This window comes from Corythoichthys intestinalis, chromosome 1 (genome assembly GCF_030265065.1).
Source record: "Corythoichthys intestinalis isolate RoL2023-P3 chromosome 1, ASM3026506v1, whole genome shotgun sequence".
NCBI classification, from domain to species: Eukaryota; Metazoa; Chordata; class Actinopteri; order Syngnathiformes; family Syngnathidae; genus Corythoichthys; species Corythoichthys intestinalis.
Window position 1 is genome coordinate 31,003,891 of NC_080395.1, and position 21,446 is coordinate 31,025,336.

At 39.3% G+C, this 21,446-nt stretch overlaps 1 protein-coding gene across 3 annotated transcripts in view; it reads right to left on the reverse strand.

Moving 5' to 3' along the window:
• The window catches only part of LOC130919528 (protein unc-13 homolog C), a 291,333-nt gene that overhangs the window by 186,259 nt on the left and 83,628 nt on the right, over nucleotides 1-21,446 (reverse strand). For all 3 annotated transcript variants that reach the window (XM_057842330.1, XM_057842337.1, XM_057842322.1), the window contains exons 7-9: nucleotides 18,798-19,017; nucleotides 18,109-18,336; nucleotides 9,400-9,541 (exon numbers count right to left, since the gene is read on the reverse strand). In XM_057842330.1, coding sequence (XP_057698313.1) covers nucleotides 9,400-9,541; nucleotides 18,109-18,336; nucleotides 18,798-19,017 — 590 coding nt within the window. The remainder of the gene's footprint in view (nucleotides 1-9,399; nucleotides 9,542-18,108; nucleotides 18,337-18,797; nucleotides 19,018-21,446) is intronic.

Sequence of the window (21,446 nt, forward strand, 5' to 3'; positions counted from 1 at the left end):
AATATCTGATGTAGTCATGTCTATTGTTGAGTTCACATCAGTAATGAATGGGTTAATATTTTAAATCATATTATCCAAACTAGGGGTGTGACAAAATATCAAAATGGTGATGTATCGTGATACTTTGTATCCCAAAAGGTTATCGATATGCTCCTGCCAAGAATCAAGATATCGTTTTAAAAAGGTGTCAATGTCTGAAAAAAACAAATAAAAATGAACCAAGTTGCTACCAAAATCTTCCACCATAATAGTGTCTCAGTTAACTCTAAGGCTAAGGCTACATTGACGGTGCTTGACGCCCAATCCATTTAGACTGGGATAGTTCAATCATTTGAAACCAGAGCATTCACAGTCATTCTGTCCGATTTTCAGGGCATTTACATGTTACTTGCTGTTCATTTAAGAGCATTTACAGGTCATTTTCTGTTGAGTTTGAGTCACTGCCTATTCATTTGGGTGATTCCCAGGTCATTTCCTGTTCTGTAACTCAAAATAAACAGGAAGAGACCCATAAAATACCCCAAAATCAACAGGAAGTAAATGAAAATGAACAGGTAAATGACCTTAAATAGCCCAAAATTACCTCATTGCCTGGCATTGGCTGCCACTGACGGCCATAGACGTTCAATCCGTTTGAAGTGGGAGGGATGGCAGCAAATGAACGAATGTTCATTCGCTGCCACTCTCCCAGTTCAAATGGATTGGACGTCTACTAATGACAAACTTATTCTAATTCACAGCAGAAGCTTGTTTTTCTGTTGATTAGTTGTTTGTAGAATATCCTAGAAGGATTTCCTGACTAATGTATCGATAATTGTTGTATCGCCATATCGTCAGATCATCGTTATTGTGAGATTTGTATTGCAAATCGTATCTTATTGTGAGGCACCACGAGGTTCCCACTCCTAATCCAAACAGACTAAATAGACCCGTTCAGCTCATTTTTTGTTAGGACTGTCACTACCTGATTGCGACTGGCGGTCGGATTATGACCACACATGTCTGCGCATGTGCAAAGCGACATGACTTCCTCTTGAGCGAAGATGGCAGCTATGGATACAAGGGCATTGGAAGTCACTCACAGCAGGGGGTGCTGAGGAGGTGTTTTAGGTTTTACCATCCTAAAACAGCCGTTTTGGTCCAGATTTGTCAAGATCGCAGTTTTTCTCGTACAAGGCATGGACAATGGGAGTACACATGCATTAAGGATAGTTTACATACTACTACTACTACTACTACTAGGCTACTACAAAGACAGTGCTCTATTTTACCTACAGTGTGTGTTGGAGTTTTTGTATTGGAAATAAAAATGCCCGTGGATTGTAATGCAAATCCCCGCAGCTAGATGACGCAATGACACACGAATATATTTGAAAATGAAAAGTCAAAGGTCATTTGCAAATGAAAAACCAACAGTGCTCTGGACGGCAGAAGCTCAACAGCAAAAACAAATATTAATATGGCTACAATGCAAGCATGTCTTACCTATTTGAATACATAAAGATAGGTTTTCTTTTCTGGACTCCACGGTCTAAATCTGCAGCAAAATTTGAGCACTACTATAGAACTATCTTCATAATCATCTTAATTTTCCACCCCCGAATTGAATTTTCGAGAAAAAAAAAAAATTTGTAAACAAAAAAAATGTTTTTGCGCCATGTTAAAGGCTCTTCTGTCAACAGTTAACTTTTCCGTTCCAATGCACCTTATTTAACGTGACCAGGTAGCAAGCAAGGCGTCAGGTGGTGACAATGTTATTCACAAACAAAAACTTTTTCAATATATATTTTTAATCCCCACAGTTAAATATGCTATTGTTTCAATGTGTTATTTTTATTTATTTATTCATGTATTTTTTTTTACAAAATATATACAATATATATATTTTTTTTTTAATTAACAGGAAGGGGCTATGGGGGAACAGAAGAAAAGAAACACATACTACAACAAGAAATACATTGAACGGCTACACTACTAATATGTTGGTGTTATCGTCAGCTAGAAGTATTTTCGGTTGACATCATGTGGGGGGCCTGTTGACCAGGGAACGAGGGGGATGGGGGTGGGAGAGTCAATAAGCTAAGTGATTGAAAGGGGTAGAGTGTACACAAATCAGCGCTGTGATCTAGAACCGAGTAATTGTGTGAATCCCTTGTGAGTGTAAGCCCATTGGCGTCCGACCCTACGCCGCCCAATCGCCAATCCCAGCACCGGGACCCCCCCACCCGAGCTCGCCCCATCACATCCAGCCGTACGCGAGCCCCACCAGGCGCAACAGCCATGCAGACGAGCGGCTTTATTTTTTTATAAAATAATTTACCAAAACATTTTTTCTCCCTAACACCAGCAGGTGCTGCAGCACCCTCAGCACCCCACTTCCCGTGGTGCCACTGTATACACATGATCGATTCAATGATAGAAATACATTTTTCTGAGCCGGGTAGGGCATGTGAGATACACCCTGATCCAATCAAGGCATGTGTACACATAAAAAGGAAATTAAGACTTTATTTAATTATATATAAAGTAGGGCTGTCAAAATTATCGCGTTAACGGGCGTTAATTATATTTTTTTTAATTAATCACGTTAAAATATTTGACGCAATTAACGCACCCGCTGGCATATTGCCTCAAACATTACAATGAGGCCGTTTATGGACATTAAGAGTGAAGAGAATGCCACCGGCCGCTTGGGGGCAGCGCCGTTCCATACTCATGTTATGTCTTCTAAACGTGGGAGAATTAGTAGATGTGAGACGTTTATGCTGTATTCACAATGCAATGCAAATTGCTATTTGTGCTCCACACATATTTCGGTAAGTTTTCTTTCTTTTAGTGGCAATTATGTGTCTCTTGTTTTATTTTGGGTTAGATATGTACAGATACAGTGGTGAGAACAAGTATTTGATACACTGCCAATGGGTTTTGGCAGTGTATCAAATACTTGTTCTCCCCACTGTATATGTTATACAGTAAAGGCGAGTGGACACAGGCGCACCGTTTATTGGCATAAGCTTCTCCTTCACAACAAACATAAGTGTCGTTTAGTGAAAGCACAACCAAAATAATATTCCTGTCTCTAAAAAAAAGAAATAATGTTCTCAAAAAGAAAAGCACTTCAATCTATAGTAATGAGGCCCTTGAAGCGGTTTGCTTGTTAAGTCTTTATTGCTCGAATTGCTGTGTTGCACTCCGTGAACTCTCGTGCACTCTCTCTTATGAACCGGAACGCGCGCGGCTCTTTATAGTGTCTAGTCACGTGACTGACGCAGCCGGTAACGCGCTCGGCCAATCAGACAAACAAGTACGGTGGGTGAATTATGTCAACAAAGGGTCACCACACCCTATTCTGACACACAGTTAAACAACAATGCTAAATAAACTGGCATTCCATATCAATTTAGCTATGCAAAATACACGTAAAACTTTTCACTCTATTTTTATTCTTCTTATCATTATATTAACTCTACTTTTGATTGAAAATTTTACAAATTTTATTAAAACGAAAACATGAAGAGGAGTTTTAATATAAAATTACTATAACTTGTAACTATAACATTTATCGTTTAAGAACTACAAGTCTTTCTATCCGTGGATCACTTCAACAGAAAGAATGTTAATAATGCCATTTGTGGATTTATTGTTACAATAAACAAATACAGTACTGATGTACAGTATGTTGTATGTATATATCCGTCATGTGTCTTATCTTTCCATTCCAACAATAATTTACATAAAAATATGGCATATTTTAGAGATGGTTTGAATTGCGATTAATTGCGATTAATTACGATTAATTAATTTTTAAGCTGTAATTAACTCGATTAAAACCCGCCCCCAGTATACCATATCGGACGCAGAAAATATCGAATAAACAATTTTTGACACTCACATTTCATAGTGATTACAGGGTTTTTTTTGTTTTTTTTTTCTAATCATCCCCTCTGATTGTTAATTTTCCCAATAGTCCATTGTCGATCAGTTTAATTATATTAGTCCTTAATATAATTTTATGATTAAAGTGTTTATATCAAGGGCTAATCTATAATCACATGTATGCAAATATACTGTAGGACTCTGAAGCCATGTACACTGCCTCTTAGGGGCAGATTTACAAGGCGACAGCCAGTGATGCACTTTGACACCAACAATCTCCTCAGCCCGGAAGACAACATACCCGCCAACTCCAAGCAATTATAAAAACAGTTAATTAAAGCCGACGTTCTGCCATATTTGCTGTTTAATGTTTAGTACCACCGCTGCGTGTACGAGTGCTGACATTATCGACACGTGAGCTTTCTATTGCTATGGATGCGAAGCAAGTCCTCTCAAGCCCCCGCAATCCAATCCTTCCACTTTGGAGCCTGGATTCAAAGGTTTGCGTCTTTGCCTTCCGTTTTTGCCGACACCATATACAGGCGAGGCCATTCCCCAGCACAGTCTTTGCGTCTTGGTGTCGCAGAGTCGCAATGTAAACTGCCCCTAAGTGACAAGGACTTCACGAATCTGAGGGAAGGCCAAGTTTGAGTGCTGATTTGGAGAGTGGTCAATCAACCAATCATATTTTATTTTAAGTAAGCCAGAACCCAGAAAACGAGAGAGAAAATTGGAGGTAAAAACTTGTTTCTGTGTATTTTATACAATATTTGAATATACAAATTTGAGCGATTTCAAAGAGAACTCATGTCATAAAAGCTCGTCTTGAAACTACAGTATGCGTAAATATTAAAACCATTTGCGCCTTTATCTGGAATTACAATTCATATTAATGTTCTGATCATAATCTTAAATATGAAATAAATTGCATTTAAAGCCCCAGCCGGAGTGGCGCATAAAATAAAAGAGCTATTGGGAGGTATAGAAACCTCCAGAGGACCGATTAAACCCAGGACCTTCACACGAGCGTAGTATCGCGGCAAGTAAAAACATTGGGGGAAGGTGACGACAGATGAGGTCGCGCAGTGATTCATAAACACTGTCAGCCTCTCACATTACTGGCTTCATAGCTGTGATAAGATGCACTCATCACGGTGAAGCACGGTGACAATGGCTCGCCAAGTGATATTGCTGTCTAGCGCTGGGCATCAAATGCATGAGAAGATTTGTCACTATAAATCTGCTGTCGGAGGCAAGACACGTTTGTTTTTATGTTGATTGTTACACGTTGATTAATGCCGTCTGATCACATTCTGCTGCAACTCGCCTCAATTTATAACTTGTATTATCAAAATGATAAAAATTTGAAATGCAACAGCACTGAACAAGGGACGAAAATGCTAGAGGATGAGGCCTACTCAGTCTCATAATACAAAGGGAATAAAAAAACAGTAGATTTCTAATCTGATGCTCACTGGGTTTTGCGTGATTCTCGAGCATTCTCAGAGAATATAAATGGGATGTGCTGTAGACAAACACAGTCGAAGTCTCAGAGGCCACAGATTTATCAACATATCAGCTGCTTTGATTCTTTCGGGAGATTTCCATAGAGCAACTGAGGACAACTAGCCCATGCACAAATGCTGTGAGTCATAAAACCATGCAGCGTATTTCATGTACATTAAACATGAGATACTGTGGGTTAAAATACATATCCCAGTTTAATAAAACCTTTTTTTAAGCCTGAGTTATACTCCTGCGTTGCGGTGACGGCGAAGTGATTACGGCGTCAATGAGCATTCGATAGTTCTGCGGTGAGGGAATGCATTGCTCTGTAATTCACCGCCAAGCCACTAGAGGGGTGTGGCGTTATGTTTGTACGGTTTTGGGGGATGCTTGTTGACTTCCGCTAGTCTAGTTTAACGGAGAAAAAATAAACAATGCAAGATGGAACGCTTGAATGTAAATCTTCTGCTCATCAACATTGAATAAATGTTGATCATTCAAATGTCGAGGGGCAGGCGATGCAGAAGACTGTTTCGAGCCGGTCTGGCCGACTTTTGATGCCGCACAGAGAGTTCTAGACTCGGGTGGAGACAACTAGCTGTGGCGGCTAGCTTCAAGCTGGCGTCGAGCACTGCGTCCAAGGTCTGCAAAGCCCTCCAGCCCGATTTGTTTGCCGTGTCCGACAACCAGCCAGTGGGAAGCCATAGCAGATTTCTCGCGTCTATGGAACTTTCAAAACTGCGTTGGGAGCCTTGATTTTAACGTTATCATAAAAAGCACCGAGGCACTCTCAATCAGTGATGATGTATCGTGTGTGAACTGTCTGTTATTGAAAATTAAAGATCAAAACAACTCTTTTGACACCATACCTGTGCGTTATTCTTCATATACTTGAAGTGTGACACGTAAATAAGTCACAGACTCACAGCAAACATATGTACACAATAAATGATGAAGTGCACCAACCGAAAATACGAAATAAAGTGTTAAAAAGTTGGCAGTTTTTGGCCGACTGGGTCACCGCTTCGTGTGGCCACCCCATTCCGAACACACACGTCTCGGTGGTTCTACCATTTTTTATTTTTTTTTTAATCGCCGACCTTGGCATTTGGCAATCATAATAATGTCTTGACGAGACTTGCTCTTCGATGATACTCTCGTTTGCTTGGTCCATTTTTGCGTGTACAAAAATAATGTTTTACAACGGCGGTGATTTCGGAAACAAGTCTGAGCGAACCAATCACAGTCCGTTTCCGCCAAGTCATACGCGTTGACATGACGCTAGGGTTTGAAAAATCAATAGGAGCGCATCAGGCTACGGCGCAGGGTTGTAAATTGGGTCTTCCTTGACGGCGCAGGTCTGACGCGGAAGTATAACTCGGCCTTTACTTAGCTTTCCTCGTTAACAGGCTTTCAGAAGCTATCTACTTAATTTATATTGGTATTAAGTTTTCAACTCTTATTTTATGTAAATATAAGTACTGTATTTTAAATCTAGAAAGTTGGCAAAATATGTCGAAAAACTTGAGTATCATTAAAAAACCTCAAGGATAAGTTGGCGCGCCGGTGTTGTGCTGAAAAATAGCCACTCCACGCGAAATGTCCCCCCCTGACGGGAGCGCCCACGCGTCACTCGTACAAACAGCCTTTTCTTACAAATCGATGGACACGGAAACGACGTTCTTGTACCGTGAATATGTATCATTTTACTCTGCTTGAACTAATAAATATTTTACTGTGACCAACGCTCTGAAAATAGAGCAAGGCTTTATTTTGGGCCCCGCCTCTCCGCGCAAGTTCAATCAAAGTTTGCTTTACGTCCAAGACTTTCGCCGAAAAGTCCGATCCAAACTATTGTAATGCCCCGGATATGGGGAAGAAGGAGAGAAGTCTGTATTTGCATACCCACCTGATTGTGGTAACAATAATACAGAAAAACAATAACAAAATAACAGCGTGCTGCTATGACATGCGACCGCTATCTCTCGCTATCTCGCTCGTTCTCCCATTCTTCCTACTCGTTCCCCTTGCGTCTCTTAAATAAATAAATAAATAAAATACTACTCTAAAATGCTACTCTACTACCCGCGCGCGCTCTCGCGGGTAGTAGAGTGGAGTGGGCTACAGCTGTGTAATCGGCTGACTGACGCATCTGATTATTATCTTCTTTTTTTTATTGGGGGGGGGGGCAAACGAGACTGTGGCGGGCCGCCACAGTCTCGTTCATTTGTGGGAAACACTGACCCTGCATCCTTCTCTGTCGCCCATCTGTTCCTCGTTGTCTCGTTACCCCTCGTCACTGTGTGTATATAAACTCCCAGTTTCTTTTCACTCCTTGTTGCGTCATTGTCAATGTAGATGTCGAAGTCCTGTCCAAGCCCTCGTGTATTAGTCCCTTCGTTAAAGTAAGTTTTGTTTGAACGTTGTCTTTTTGATCCCCAGTCCTTTTGGTTGTACTTTGTGCTTTTTGTTAGTTAAAATTAAAACCTTTTTTGAGTTCTCTGCCACCTGTCTTGCATTACTGATTCCCTGCATTTGGGTCCACACAGCCTGCCTGCCTGCGCATTTCCTGACAGAAATGATAATATAATGTGTTATTAATTTCACACATAAGTCGCTCCAGAGCATAAGTCGCACCCCCTGCCAAACTATGAAAAAAAACTGACTTATAGTCCGAAAAATACGGTAATTGATCGGTGGGTAAGGCTTTAATACCCGCGGGCCGGTCGGGCTGGATTTTTTAGGCTCGGTCTAACTTCTAGCGTCATGCAATGTTAGCATACCGTACACCTATTGAACCTGTTGTTCTCTATTGTATTTTAAATTGCCTTTTAAGATGACATGTCTGTTCTTGGTGCTAGATTCTATCAAATAAATTTCCCCCCAAAAATGCGACTTATACTCCGGTGCGACTTGTATGTTTTTTTGCTTTTCATTGTGCATTTTTTTGGCTGGTGCAAATTATACTCAAGTACGACTTATAGTCCAAAAATATGGTAGTTATTTGTCCTTTTTATTTATTCATTGAACAAAAAGGCTTAAACATTGTAAATATTCTCTTATGTATTTTAGTGTTCTTAATAAAAACAACTAAAAAATGGGAATGGATAAATATTTTCTTTATTTTTTATTACTTTATTATTTTATTTATAGATGTAAAAAAAAACGGGGGGGGGGGGGGCAGTAATTTTATCCTCGTATAATTTAGTCCTCGATCATTAAACATGAAAATGATTTACTTTTGCGGGCTACACAAAATGATATTGTGGGCTAGATTTGGCCCCAAAGAGTTTGAAACCTATGTTCCATACAGTATATATGATGGTGGATCAAAATTGTTTGCCTCATCCCTAAAATCAGGAGAAATGCTGTACTTTTGAAGCCATCAATAGCAAAGTTCAGCCCATATATCCACAAAGACTTCCTTTACGGCACTCCTTCAGGCAGGATTATTTTTGCTCATTATGAATAGGCATTGAAAGACGATTTCGGAAAATATGACAGATCTTCACCCACCGCATTAAAGAATAAAAATGATGGCTCATTAATTTTCTCCAGAAAGTATCAGTGAAGTGTAGTCTAATCATTTTTCCTGTCAGTATTTTATGAATGCATTTTTAAAAAACAGTTAAAGAATAGAACAAAAACAGAAGCAGGTAGTCAAGTATTTTGGGGAAATCATGAGACTTTTACACACCTTTTCAGAGTAATAAGAAAAGGAGGCAGATGGGTAGGACTGTAGGGAGGACATAATATGTCACATACAATTTATTCGGTTGGTAAAACCACAGGGATAAGAGCTCTGGTGCATACCCTGATGAATGATACAGTAAAACTGCAACAGGACTGTTTGCAGAGCTGTGCTGCGGCTGCTGTGTTGCATGCTCTATCAAATTATACTTCTCCTAAACTATTAATAAAACAGGTTTACATACTAAATAATGGATTGAGACCAAAAAAAAGAGTCTATGCAGGAACTATACCGACAGAGAAATGGGAAATTCTTTCGGTACTTACAAATAGAATCTCTCATCCCACACTGGGTTGAGGTTTCCAAAGATGGTCTTTGTCCGACGCTTGGTTTTTCCCACCTGGACGGTGACATACGGGTCGCTGGAGCCTGTTTTATCTTTGGCCTGGAGCCCTTGAGCACTCATAACTGGAGTAGAGAGATGTGACAGATGCTTAGAAAATGTTTCCAACGACTGAAATTCGGGATATGCGTGCAATGCATGCAAGCTAAAATGAAGATTTTAATAATTGAAGTGTTTTTCGTCAGAATTGCCATAGAATAGCAGATTTCCATTTTTTTTTTTTAAATCATTTTGATGAACCAGCTTGTGAGTGTAGCATCAGCAGAAGGTTGGATGTTAGGTTTATAATGAATGTCAGAGATGCATATAATGTTTGCAGAGAAACAGTGATGAGTGGATTCAATACGTGATTTTAAAGCTGGGTATTAGCTTTGGACGTTGTATTTCCAGATTAACATATGGCCATTTAAGGCTATCTGTTGTATTTACTGGACCACAATGGTTTTCATGGAGATTACCTGGAACCCCAAACAATTCAGAAAAACAGGAAATACAATACTCTTCACCGTTTCTTAATATTTCATCCCTACTGAAACTAACTGACCAACTAACTGATATTGACTAAAACTCAATTTTCACCTTAGAGATAGTTTAATTGAGTTTTGAGAGTATTTGTCAAGCAGCAGTATTTTTACCAATTCAGTTCTTTGTTCAAATGCATGAAAGATAGCCAGAGGCTGAAAAAAATCAGCTTTGACTTCACTGACAGGATGGATTTTCCTTTCATTTTGCCCGTAGTGTTAAGTCTATCCATAATTAATCTCCTGTCCAGGCTATGGACTAGTGATTCAGAATCCTATACCCCATATACTGAGGAAGGTGTAAGAAATAAGACAGTTGTATTTCACCACGCCATGAAGGGGTGATGGGGACACTGGGTCATTAAATATGCAAGAGACTAGTTAAATAATTCAGGCTACATATATACCCCCAGTCCAATGCATACAGGAGTGTGAGGGATGACTCGAGAGAGTCGTACAATCGCGGCATGCTTATTCCGAACGTACACAAAATCAAAATGTCTCCTGAAGTCATAGTCAGGTTTGCACCTCTTTAGGTATTACAAATTGAGAAACACCCAACATACAGTAGGCAAGTCTTTTTTTCTGACAAAAAAGCTTTCAGTCACAGATAGCAGTCAAGTTTGAAATATTAAGTGAAGTACTGTACAGTCAGGATGGAAGGTTTCACAATAGTCCTTTGGGAATTTAACCTTTCAAGTCACTGTCTCATGACAAACTACTGTGTACAGTCAGTTATTACCTCGCTTTGTAGCAAAAATTGCATTTATTCATAAAAATGCACCAAAAATGGCACATAGTAGACAGCTTTATCACTTCAAACATATGTGTACACTATATATTTCTATGCTCAATTAAATATTTTAGCGAACTATATTTTCAAAGAATAATAGTCCAAATGAGAACAAGCATGTACTGTATTTAATGTCTTTCTATCATATACTGTATACTCAAGATTAGGGTTGGGCATCGTTTGAAATTGAATGATTCCGGTTCCGATTCCGGTTCCATGTTTCAATTCCGGTTCCGAACAATTCTCGATTCCAATTCTTACATGAGGCAGGCAGGGTCAAAAAATAAAAAAAAGAGGCCGGGTCAAAAAATTTATACTTTAAAAATTCATTAGTGTACGTTAATGTCTTAATTTTTCGATTTTTAATTATATGAATTACCGTAATTTCCCGAATATAACGCACACTTTTTTTCCCCAAAATCAACTTGTAAACTCATGGTGCGCATTATAAACGGGTACATGGATGGAGACAGAAGTATATATGTATTACATATATATATAAACCGATTTTTTTTCATTGACACGGCCACGTTGTGTTGAAGAAACGTATGCGGCGACCCGTTGCCGACCATTACGGTACGTGACGTCACCATTTTGTTTCGGTAATACTTCACACTAATCGGCCGAATGATTTCGTCTGTGTTAAATTCTGCTTTTTTCACTCTTCATAAAGCACAGAATTTAGTTTCTTGAACTCATTTGAGTCGACGTTTATTGCAGCTCCACAATTCGGAGCATAACAAATGTAAGGACACACACTTCCTGTGTCCGTCAACTATATCGGTCCCTCGGGAAACTCAAACCCAAATAACAATAGTTCAGTAGTTTTACCGTATCAATCCATGGAAGAAACATTTATTCATCATGAGGAAATGAGCAAGTTATACAGCAGCCTTTAAAAGAAAAGTCACATCCGTTTTGTTTTCTCCTAAATTCTGGTAAGTTGGAGAAGTTGTCAAATCATATTATTACCGTAAATATTGTCAGTTTACGGTAATGTTTTGAACTACCAATGTGCTATGCTTGTGCTGTGTTTCACCAGTCAGTAAAATGACATCTCTGTATCTGTACACGAGCTCTGTTTTCTTGTATTCTTCTATTTATTGGTGCTAAAATTAGGGTGCGCGTTATAAACGGGTACACTAATTTTCCCCAAATTTTACAAGTAAATTTGGGGTGCGCATTATACACAGGTGCGCCTTATATTCGGGAAATTACGGTATATAAGTTTAAAACTTATTATTATTTATTATTTTTATCATTATTAATTATTAATACAATTAATATGAAACTTATGAATTATATGAACTTCTCACAGGGCTATTTTCAACTAATAAATATCAGTCTTTGAACTTGAATGTGATGAAGTTTCTTTCCAAATATTCTTTTGCCATACATGTACCTTAGCTGGGAGCTATGACAAAGCATTAGTATAAATTCTTCTATTGATTATAATTTGATGTAGATGAGGCAAAATAATTAGTGTTCCTTACCTGTAAAAACCGATTCTGTTGTGATTACAGACAAATGCCATGTTTATGTTGTGACACTACCAGTTAAGCCAATGAGTGGCGCTGTAGGAGTGTACGTATAATGCAGAGAAGAAGAGATGAGAGCGTCTGGCAAGGATGCTATGGTAAATGGTCAGTACTTATATAGCACATTTATCTGTGATGTGCAGTGTTGTTAATCTTACTGAAAAAAAGTAATTAATTATAGTTACAAATTACTTCTCCCAAAAAGTAATTGCGTTAGTAACTCAATTACCTGAATGTAAGAGTAATTAGTTACTTGGCAAAGTAATTGGTGATAATTACTTTTTTTTTTCCTCAAAAAAAAAAAAAAACATTGGCCACACTATGTGAAGTTTTTTTGTGAAGGTTTTTGGTACAATTGGCCCGAGCCCAATTCTTTACCCTAATTTACCCTTCACCCTGAATCAACTGTTAAAAGTTGTTAAAATTGCTCCCATTATTGCATTAGTTCCCTTCTCTCTACTTTCGACAAATGAAAGTTTTAAAACTTTCATTTTGACTTTTTGTTGATTTTTTTTGTTGATTTTGACTTCAAGTCAAGATTTTGCCAATTTAGAAGTATTTTAGATAAAAAGTTACTTAGGTTCGTTAGGAAGGTTCTCTACAAAAGAGCCGTAATAAAAGGTCTACTGCTTTAAGATGGCGGCTGTTTACTAATGCATCTAGTGCCGTGTCTGTCATTTTGCATCTAGTTATATCTATATACAGTATATGCAGTGTTGTTAATTTTACTTTAAAATAGTAATTAATTACAGTTACAAATTACTTCTCCCAAAAAGTAATTGCGTTAGTAACTCAGTTACCTGAATGTAAGAGTAATTAGTTACTTGGCAAAGTAACTAGTGATAATTTTTTTTTTTCTCAAAAAAAAAAAACAAGAAACAAAAAAAAAAAAAAAAAAAAAAAAAAAACCAGGTCACACAATGTGAAGTTTAAAGGATTTGGGGGACAATTGGCCCTAGCCCCTTTACCCTCCACTTAACTAGACACAAGGGTATTGCGATAACTAGCTAGTAACCTTTGCTATGTGTGGAAGTCATTTAAAGTTGTGAATCAACCGTTAAAGTTGTTAAAATTGCACCTGTTAATGCATTAGTTCCCTTCTGTCTACTTTAAACATGTGTAAGTTTTAAAACTGTTTCATCATTTAAAGATAGATTTAAGTTCAGATTTTGCCGATTTAGAAGCATTTTAGATTAAAAAAAAAAAAAAAAAAAAGTTACTTAGGTTCGCTAGGAAGGATCTCAACATCAGGGCCTTCCTGAGAGGTCTACTGCTTTAAGATGGCGGCTGTTTACTAACACATGTAGTCCTTAAAACATGTTGGCAATGCAGCTGTGTCAGTTTTTGCATCTAATTCTATAATATGATATCTACCGTGTCATGTGGGCGTAGTTTGTCGGCTATGGCTACAGTCAGGTATTATTGGAGCCACCTAGCATCGCGGTTGCAACGGCCCCACTCCTGCTCTGCTCTCGTCCCCGTGAGTCCGTTTCTCTCAGACTTTTTTTATTCAACCAACTTAGTAACGCATAGTAACGCACGCCTTTCCCGCCTCAGTAACGGTAACGGCGTTGCCAAGATGAGAAAAGTAATTAATTAGATTACTCATTGCTGAAAAAAATAACGCCGTTAGTAACGCCGTTATATTGTAACGCCGTTATTAACAACACTGGTGATGTGATGCTTTGTTTTCACTGGTATGAGTTCATTAAAAAAGTAATCGAATGCTTCATATGGCTGCATCTTTCTAAATAAGCAACACAACAGTTTCTAAAACAAAAATCCTTTTAATACTGTTGATTTTGACAGAGGCATATACTGCTTCAAAATGGCGGCTGTTTACTAACGACCGCTGAGTCTGTCATTCCGCATCTAGTTCTATAATACGATAATAGTACGGTTTATTCTCGTACTATTCCTTCCATCCATTAATCCATCATCTACTGCGTAATCCAGGGTCGGGTCGCTGGGACAGCAGAAGACAGACGTAATGTATTGTTTTACTTACCTGGTTCTGACGGCGCAGCGTGTCAACTACGTAGCTTTCAGCTAGCTTTGCACGTGGCGTGACTATATTCCATAAAAGTGGTCGTGCGTAATAGGTCGTGCAGCCACCTTTGCATGATATAGTTGTAATGCAAATGTTGCACTAAACTGACTGCTCTTTTTTTTTTTTTTTTATAAAGTTAAGCCAAACTTTTGAGTGCTGCGTCATTGTATCCATGGTTGTGATTAAGTTGCAATGCACAAACACGCGCATCTTGTGGCTTCTTCGTCATGGTTTTTGGCAGCATTTTTTTCCCGCTCGGCGGTCAGGGCATCGAAACATGGAATCGAAATTCCAGGAGAACCAGAGTGTTAGAAGCGGGACCCATCGATGCTCAATGCTTGATGCTCAACCCTACTCAGGATCCATCTGTGTTTCCCTCATTTCCAACGCCCCCACACAATTCCCAAAAGCACAAAACACAACTATATTTTTACATTTATTTTAGGGTCAATGAACATCTGCGACTGATTTAAGCCATCCATTTCTGATCTTCATTCGTCAACCTGATTATTTTCAGCAAAAATATTATTGATTTGACAATCGTCTATGAACAAATAGGTTTGTTCTGTTTTTCTATTAGTTTTAATTTGGTCTGATTATGACAGAAATAGTTGCCAATGCAATTAGCACCGCGTTTTAGTACCCTACACTACGTGTATGCGGATGTTTTCTTCTTCTGTGGTATTATGGCGGATGGAAAGGAAGAGTACATATGGCATCGCACGTTTTATTAGTGCCATATTGAGATCCTTGCAAGGTCTAGAGGTAAATCAACATAATACAATACTGTTAATCGTTGTTAACTACACATTTTCAACAGTACAAGAAGGAGAACTTAGAGAATTTCCTAATGGTGCAAAATCATAATCATCACCTAGAGAGCTAAAGTTTTCATGGACATTGATGTTCACCTCCAAAGGATAATGGCAAAATAGCTCATAAGAGCTGTGGAGTCAGTGCCAGACTGCCAGTCATTCCTTATTTAATGAATGATGACCAAATAACCGCTCAATACCTGCATTCTAAAATGGGACATTCAATAGGCCCTTGGGATAGCAACAGAGGCAACCCTGAGTTTTCCAAAAGCTCACTCTCCTACCTTTCTTTTTTTCCCCCCACAATCCAATATTGGCACTCTCTATTAATGCCTCACTGCCTCAGTCTCTGCTGCTTACTCATGTATTGACACCAAAATGCAAGATGGGCAGTAACTGAGCTGAGCCTGACAAACAGCAGTTACCATAGGGATTGATTGGAGTCCTAAGAATGAGGCTGACCTTCCTTCTATTGTTGGCCCAAGTATAGCTGACAAAAAAAGGACAAGAATGGGTTTGGCATATAATTTACTATTAAGTAATATTTTTGTGAATGGAGATTTTTGTTTGTGTGTGTGTGAATATGATCATGACATAATATAATGGCACTACGACATGAGCTGGTAACAGACGCCATTTTCATCACTCTGTTTTACTAGAAAGGCTGGCAAAGACGATAAAGTTCACGACTAGGGACGGATCATCAATTCCCTTTTACAACCACCCGAAAATGTTAGGTTGTATTAAGCATGAAATAACCCATGAAATTGAGAGAGTGATCCCAAAATGTACGCGAATCCCAAAAACTGAAGGGGCACTCAAGAGCTGTCGTGTCAAATTCCACTCAGGCGCTTGACATTTTGATTGGCATCTCAAAGAGCATGCTGGTGGGCTCATTTCCAGAGCTTACTGTGCAAACTTATGTGAGCATTTCCAGTTGTGGGATTAACCTGAGAGTGAACTCCACAAAAATCTCGCACATCAGTGCCTCCGGGAGGTTTTTTATTTGAGGCTTGTTTAACATTTGCCAGAAGCAGGGCCCTGTGCCTCTTTTGTTTTCACAGCGGTATGTTTAAAAACAGTAAGGATGCCACTTGTTTCCATGCAATGTCCTGTACTGTACTGTTTTAACATTCTATTCACAATACATAAATAAACTTCGATCAGATGTAATTGTATTTTTGAATGAAAACTGATGGAAAATGCCGGTCTGGAATAACAGTTCACAATAGAGCTATGGTCACGTAACTAATCATTATTTCAGTAATCACAGGGAAGCAAATTAGGCATTTGTTTACAGTACTATAGAGCAGTGATCCCTAACCACTGGGCCAGGGACCGTTACCGGTCCCTGGCGCATTTGCTACCGGGCCGCAGAGAAATAATCAATCATTTGTTTACGTCCGCAATCTTGCCTGTGCCACTTGACACATCAATATGCCTGTCTACTCTATTGAGTAATCCGAGTAAAGATTTGTGTACATTGCCATCTAGTGGTTGGCCGCCATTACTGGGGTGTTTGCACAGCTCAGCGTGAGACCATGTAAACAGTAACGTTAGCTGCTGCTGGATGTGCTGCAGGTGGCAACATCTTTGGACAGCTCTTTCACAGGGAAAAGGCGACCTGCTGAGCCAGAAAAGGAGCCTTCAACCAAGTCAATTCTGCATAATAAGTAGCTAAAAGCTAGCAAACAAGGCAAAAAAAGCAAATGCACTGAAAGCATCATACCTTGTGGCGAACCGTATTGCTAAAGTCAAGAAACCTTATTTGCCGTCATGTTTTTGGAGGGGCCGCTGTTAAAAAGGCTGATTCAGCGTATGGTGAGTTACATTTTCCCTGCACCTAAAGTTTGTTTTTAGCCACATTGTGGTATTTTATATTTACTGTCATTTTCCACCACACATTGCTGGTCCGTGAAACAAATGCGCACATTACGCCAGCCCGTGGTGCAAAAAAGGTTGGGCACCACTGCTGCAGAGTACATAAGAGTCTTCTTCTGGTATTACAGGAATTCAATTGACTTCTGGCATGTGTGAACTGTTATTTCAGCCTAGGACAACTGAGCAACATTGCACAATCCCCCTGCATTTTTCATTTTCTATAGTAATTAAGGCTGCAGCTATCGATTATTTTCGTAGTCAATTAATCGATGAACCATTACTTTGAATAATCAAGTAATCGGATAAGTAAGATGACAAATTAAATTACCTGAGCTGAGCCTCAAACGGTATAAAAAATAAATGAGGATCTATGAACAACAAAAGAACTGGCTATCTTACATAGCAAAAGTCCGCTAGTTTAAATGCTATAAAATGCTAACATTTTAAACAATGCTCTTAACAAATGGTTCAGACTCATATTCCCACAAAAATAGGCTAAAAGTACCTATATACTAAATAACGAATGCATTAAAAAAAAAATCAGCTCAAGCAAAAACGTAACTTATGTTGGTCTTAACAGGGAGCACGTGGATTCAGCCGTGTGAAACGAAGCAGACTAGAAGGCAAAGCAAACACTTTCAAAATAAACCATTAAAACGCCACTTAAATTAAACGAATACTCGAAACATCAAAATTTAATTTGAATCTTTTTTTTCTAATCGAATACTCGAATTAATCGATTAATCGCTGCAGCACTAATAGTAATAGTTTAAATTTGTAAGGGAAATTCAGACACTTAATGTTTTGAACATCTTAATTCAGAGGATTGTAGTTTTATTGTTTGTGAAGCCTTGCAAAAAAAATCTTGAAAGATTGTCTTAACCAGGTCAAGGCTGTTGGCTGGGTCCATAATGGTTCATTTAACTTGTTTACTTCCCATTAAAAAAAAAATAAATAAATAAAACATGTGAAGCAACTGACAAAAGCAACTGGTAACTACCCTAAAACAAAAATCTAAAATATATCGTGCTTACCAGTGATGCTGATTTTAGCAGACCATTTAGATGTGCCATCCAGCACAGCTTGCTTGGCTGTCTTGAGATGGGTTGCAAAGTCCTCCTTGGAGATGTCAAACATCTCCTGGATCACTTCAAACACCTCAGGTCGGTTCTTCTCCCGGATCTTCATTCGCTCCTTCATAGCCATAATGATATTCTGGGTCTTGTCCTCCGCCCCATGCTTGGAGCTCTTCTCCACTGCCCCTAAAAAGATAGTAAATAAGTATGGTAGCCAAGAATATGTCCCCTATTCTTTAAAGAACAGAAAACTATTCTTTAAAGAATTAATTGCTATAATAGCAGGAACACTGTGTTCGTGTAATGGGAGACAATTCATCCTTATCACATCGACAAGGATAAATTGCAGAATGATTCAGGAAAGATTACTATGCTACTATAATACCTTTAAAAACATTGTGTTTCGGTGTAGCTAATCCATTTAAGAGTGTGCTAGGCACTAGTATCCTGCGGCACTTTTCTATTAGCCAACACTGTTACAAAGGGACAACCCTGATTAAACTACTGATTAGGGATGATAATGAGTACAAGTGCCTGAGTGAGCATTGTTAAATGAACCATAATTGTAGCCTTTGTACTTTGTGAAACTATGTATTTTCAATTGATCAGTGCAATTGCGTGTCAGTACAATTAAATTTGAGACTTACTCTGTAAACAGTCTGCGTTAAGCAGGTCTTGGCACTTCTCGTGGCATTTGACGCCACACTCGGAGCAGCGCATGCCTTGGCGGGCGATTCCCCACAACAGCCCCTCACACTCATGGCAGTAAGTGGGTGCAGTGGCCGTCCACACCTCAAAGTTATGTGGTGTTGTAGAAGAAATTGGGTATATCAAGGCCTGAAGTGTCTTTTTAAAGACGTGAAGTTTCTGGGGGGGGGTAAAAAAAGTGTTAGGAATAACATTGAACAAATGTTTCAGACTTACCTTTTGATAAATTCTCCTAAAACCTTTTATATGAAATAAGGCAACAATAAATGTTATTCTAAGAAAAAAAAAAAAAAAAATCGTAGCAGACCGCTCGACTCAGGGGCCATTTACATGGTGACTCTCCGAGAATACGAAAAATGTCAAATTTGCATTTGCATTTGCGTCTCCATTTGAACAATGTCGCGATTCCGCATGAAAACGATGTAGTATTCATGTCAGGCCCTAGGGAGCAGTGCAGATTTACCGGGCGACAGAGAATGATGCCCTTTGACCCCACCAAGCTCCCTCAGCCCGGAAAAAAAATATGCCCGCCCACTCGAAGCAATGTCATTTTTTTTTACTCAAAAAGCCACAAAAATTGAAACGTTCAACATATTTAATTTAAAAATATTATTAAAACAGTAAATTAAAGCCGACATTCCGCCATATTTGCTGTTTTTAATGTTCAGTAGCACCGCTGCGCACGCCCAATGTGACGTGTACGAGTGCTGACGTTAACGACGCGGTCTCGCGCCGCAGGAGCCTTTGATATGCATGGCGAGGAAGCCCCCCCTCAACCCCCCGCGATCGGATTCTTCCACTTTGGAGGCAGCATTCAGAATTTTTCGTCTTCGCCGACACCAAATGCACGCGAGGCGAGTACACAACTCAGTCATTGCGTCTTTGTGTCGCATAGTCGCCATGTAAACTGCCCCTCAGATGCACTGGGGAAACCCTAAATAGAAATCAGACTGTCTCAACTAAAGTAGCTTTTAAAACATAACACAATACCGATGAATGACTATAGTCTGCTACATTCACAAATTTCCAAAACTGCAGTTTAAGAGATTAACTGTATAGTCAATACCCATGGAGGTGTTGGATTACAATGAACTACAGAAGTTAGCACCTTGTGTTCGTGTTCGTGCAGTCTAAGATGGCATGGTATCCCAAAAACGACAGCTATCAGTCATTATTGCCGCATCGTTTAAAGGTCAGACTGCATGATCTGAGTCATTAATTATCCCAAGTTTTATTTATCACGTTCTGATTACCCTCTAAGTACAGGAAAGGTCCTGGCATATGAAAGAAAATCAGCCTTACATCTCGTTAAACTCAGATTAACAACATCCTTAGCCCCGAAGGCTTTGTTCCAATCGACTGGTTGGCGGACTAAAGCTTCTCCACACCAAATACTGGAGTTGACAAGCCCATCTTGACAGAAACCTGCTCAAATAGAATGCTTTACTGCAGCAGTGGCACCATCAACAACGAGCGGGCCCTGCCAATTCCTGAAAGACGAATCGATGTGCGTCGTAAAGAAGGTTTTAAAGATGGGAATGATCAGATTGAGATGGAGTGAGAGCAGAAGAAAGACAGGCTCCATGGAGGCTAGATAAATCTCTGTCTGTGTCAGCCATCCTCTCGTCCCCCATGTGTTAAAGAATCTTAGAGCGGCTCGGCACTGTCCACTCAGACCACCAGATGATTAAATGATGCCAGATGACGACACAACAAGGCCAGGTTAAATGCGGAGACTGAGTCACTCATGCAAAGAGCTGAAACCCTTTAATGAAACGCCAAAGGAAACGGCGAGAGATTTTCCGTTTTTTAATCTGGGGGCGATGAGATGGAGCAGATGTCTAAGATTTATTCACTGCCTCTGTTCGATGATTTAACAAGATTTGTTCCCCCAATTGTTGCTAACCCATCTAGCAGTAGAAACTGGTCAATAGAGGGCACAAGGGCACCACACCAACATCGCCAAGTCACCTTGGAAAGGTCAAAAGTGAAAAAATGAAAATTGATCATGATGAAATTTTTCATCTCTGGTTGTCTCGATGTGTAAAGTAACTTCTGGTTTAGGGTGCCGAGACCATCGACCATAGACTCAGGTGAAATGTTTGCCAAGCAAAGTCAGCATAAAAATGGAAGAAAAGATACAGTGGGGCAAATAAGTATTTAGTCAACCACTAATTGTGCAAGTTCTCCCCCTTGAAAATAATAGGGAGGCCTGTAATTGTCATCATTGGTAAACCTCAACCATGAGAGACAGAATGTGAAAAAAAAACCAAACAAACAAAAAACAGAAAATCACATTGTTTGATTTTTAAAGAATTTGTTTGCAAATCATGGTGGAAAATAAGTATTTGGTCAATACCAAAAGTTCATCTCGATACTTTGTTATGTACCCTTTGTTGGCAATAACAGAGGCCAAACGTTTTGTGTAACTCTTCACAAGCTTTTCACACACTGTTGTTGGTATTTTGGCCCATTCCTCCATGCAAAGCTCCTCTAGAGCAGTGATGTTTTGGGGCTGTCGTTGGGCAACACGGACTTTCAACTCCCTCCACAGATTTTCTATGGAGTTGAGATCTGGAGACTGGCTA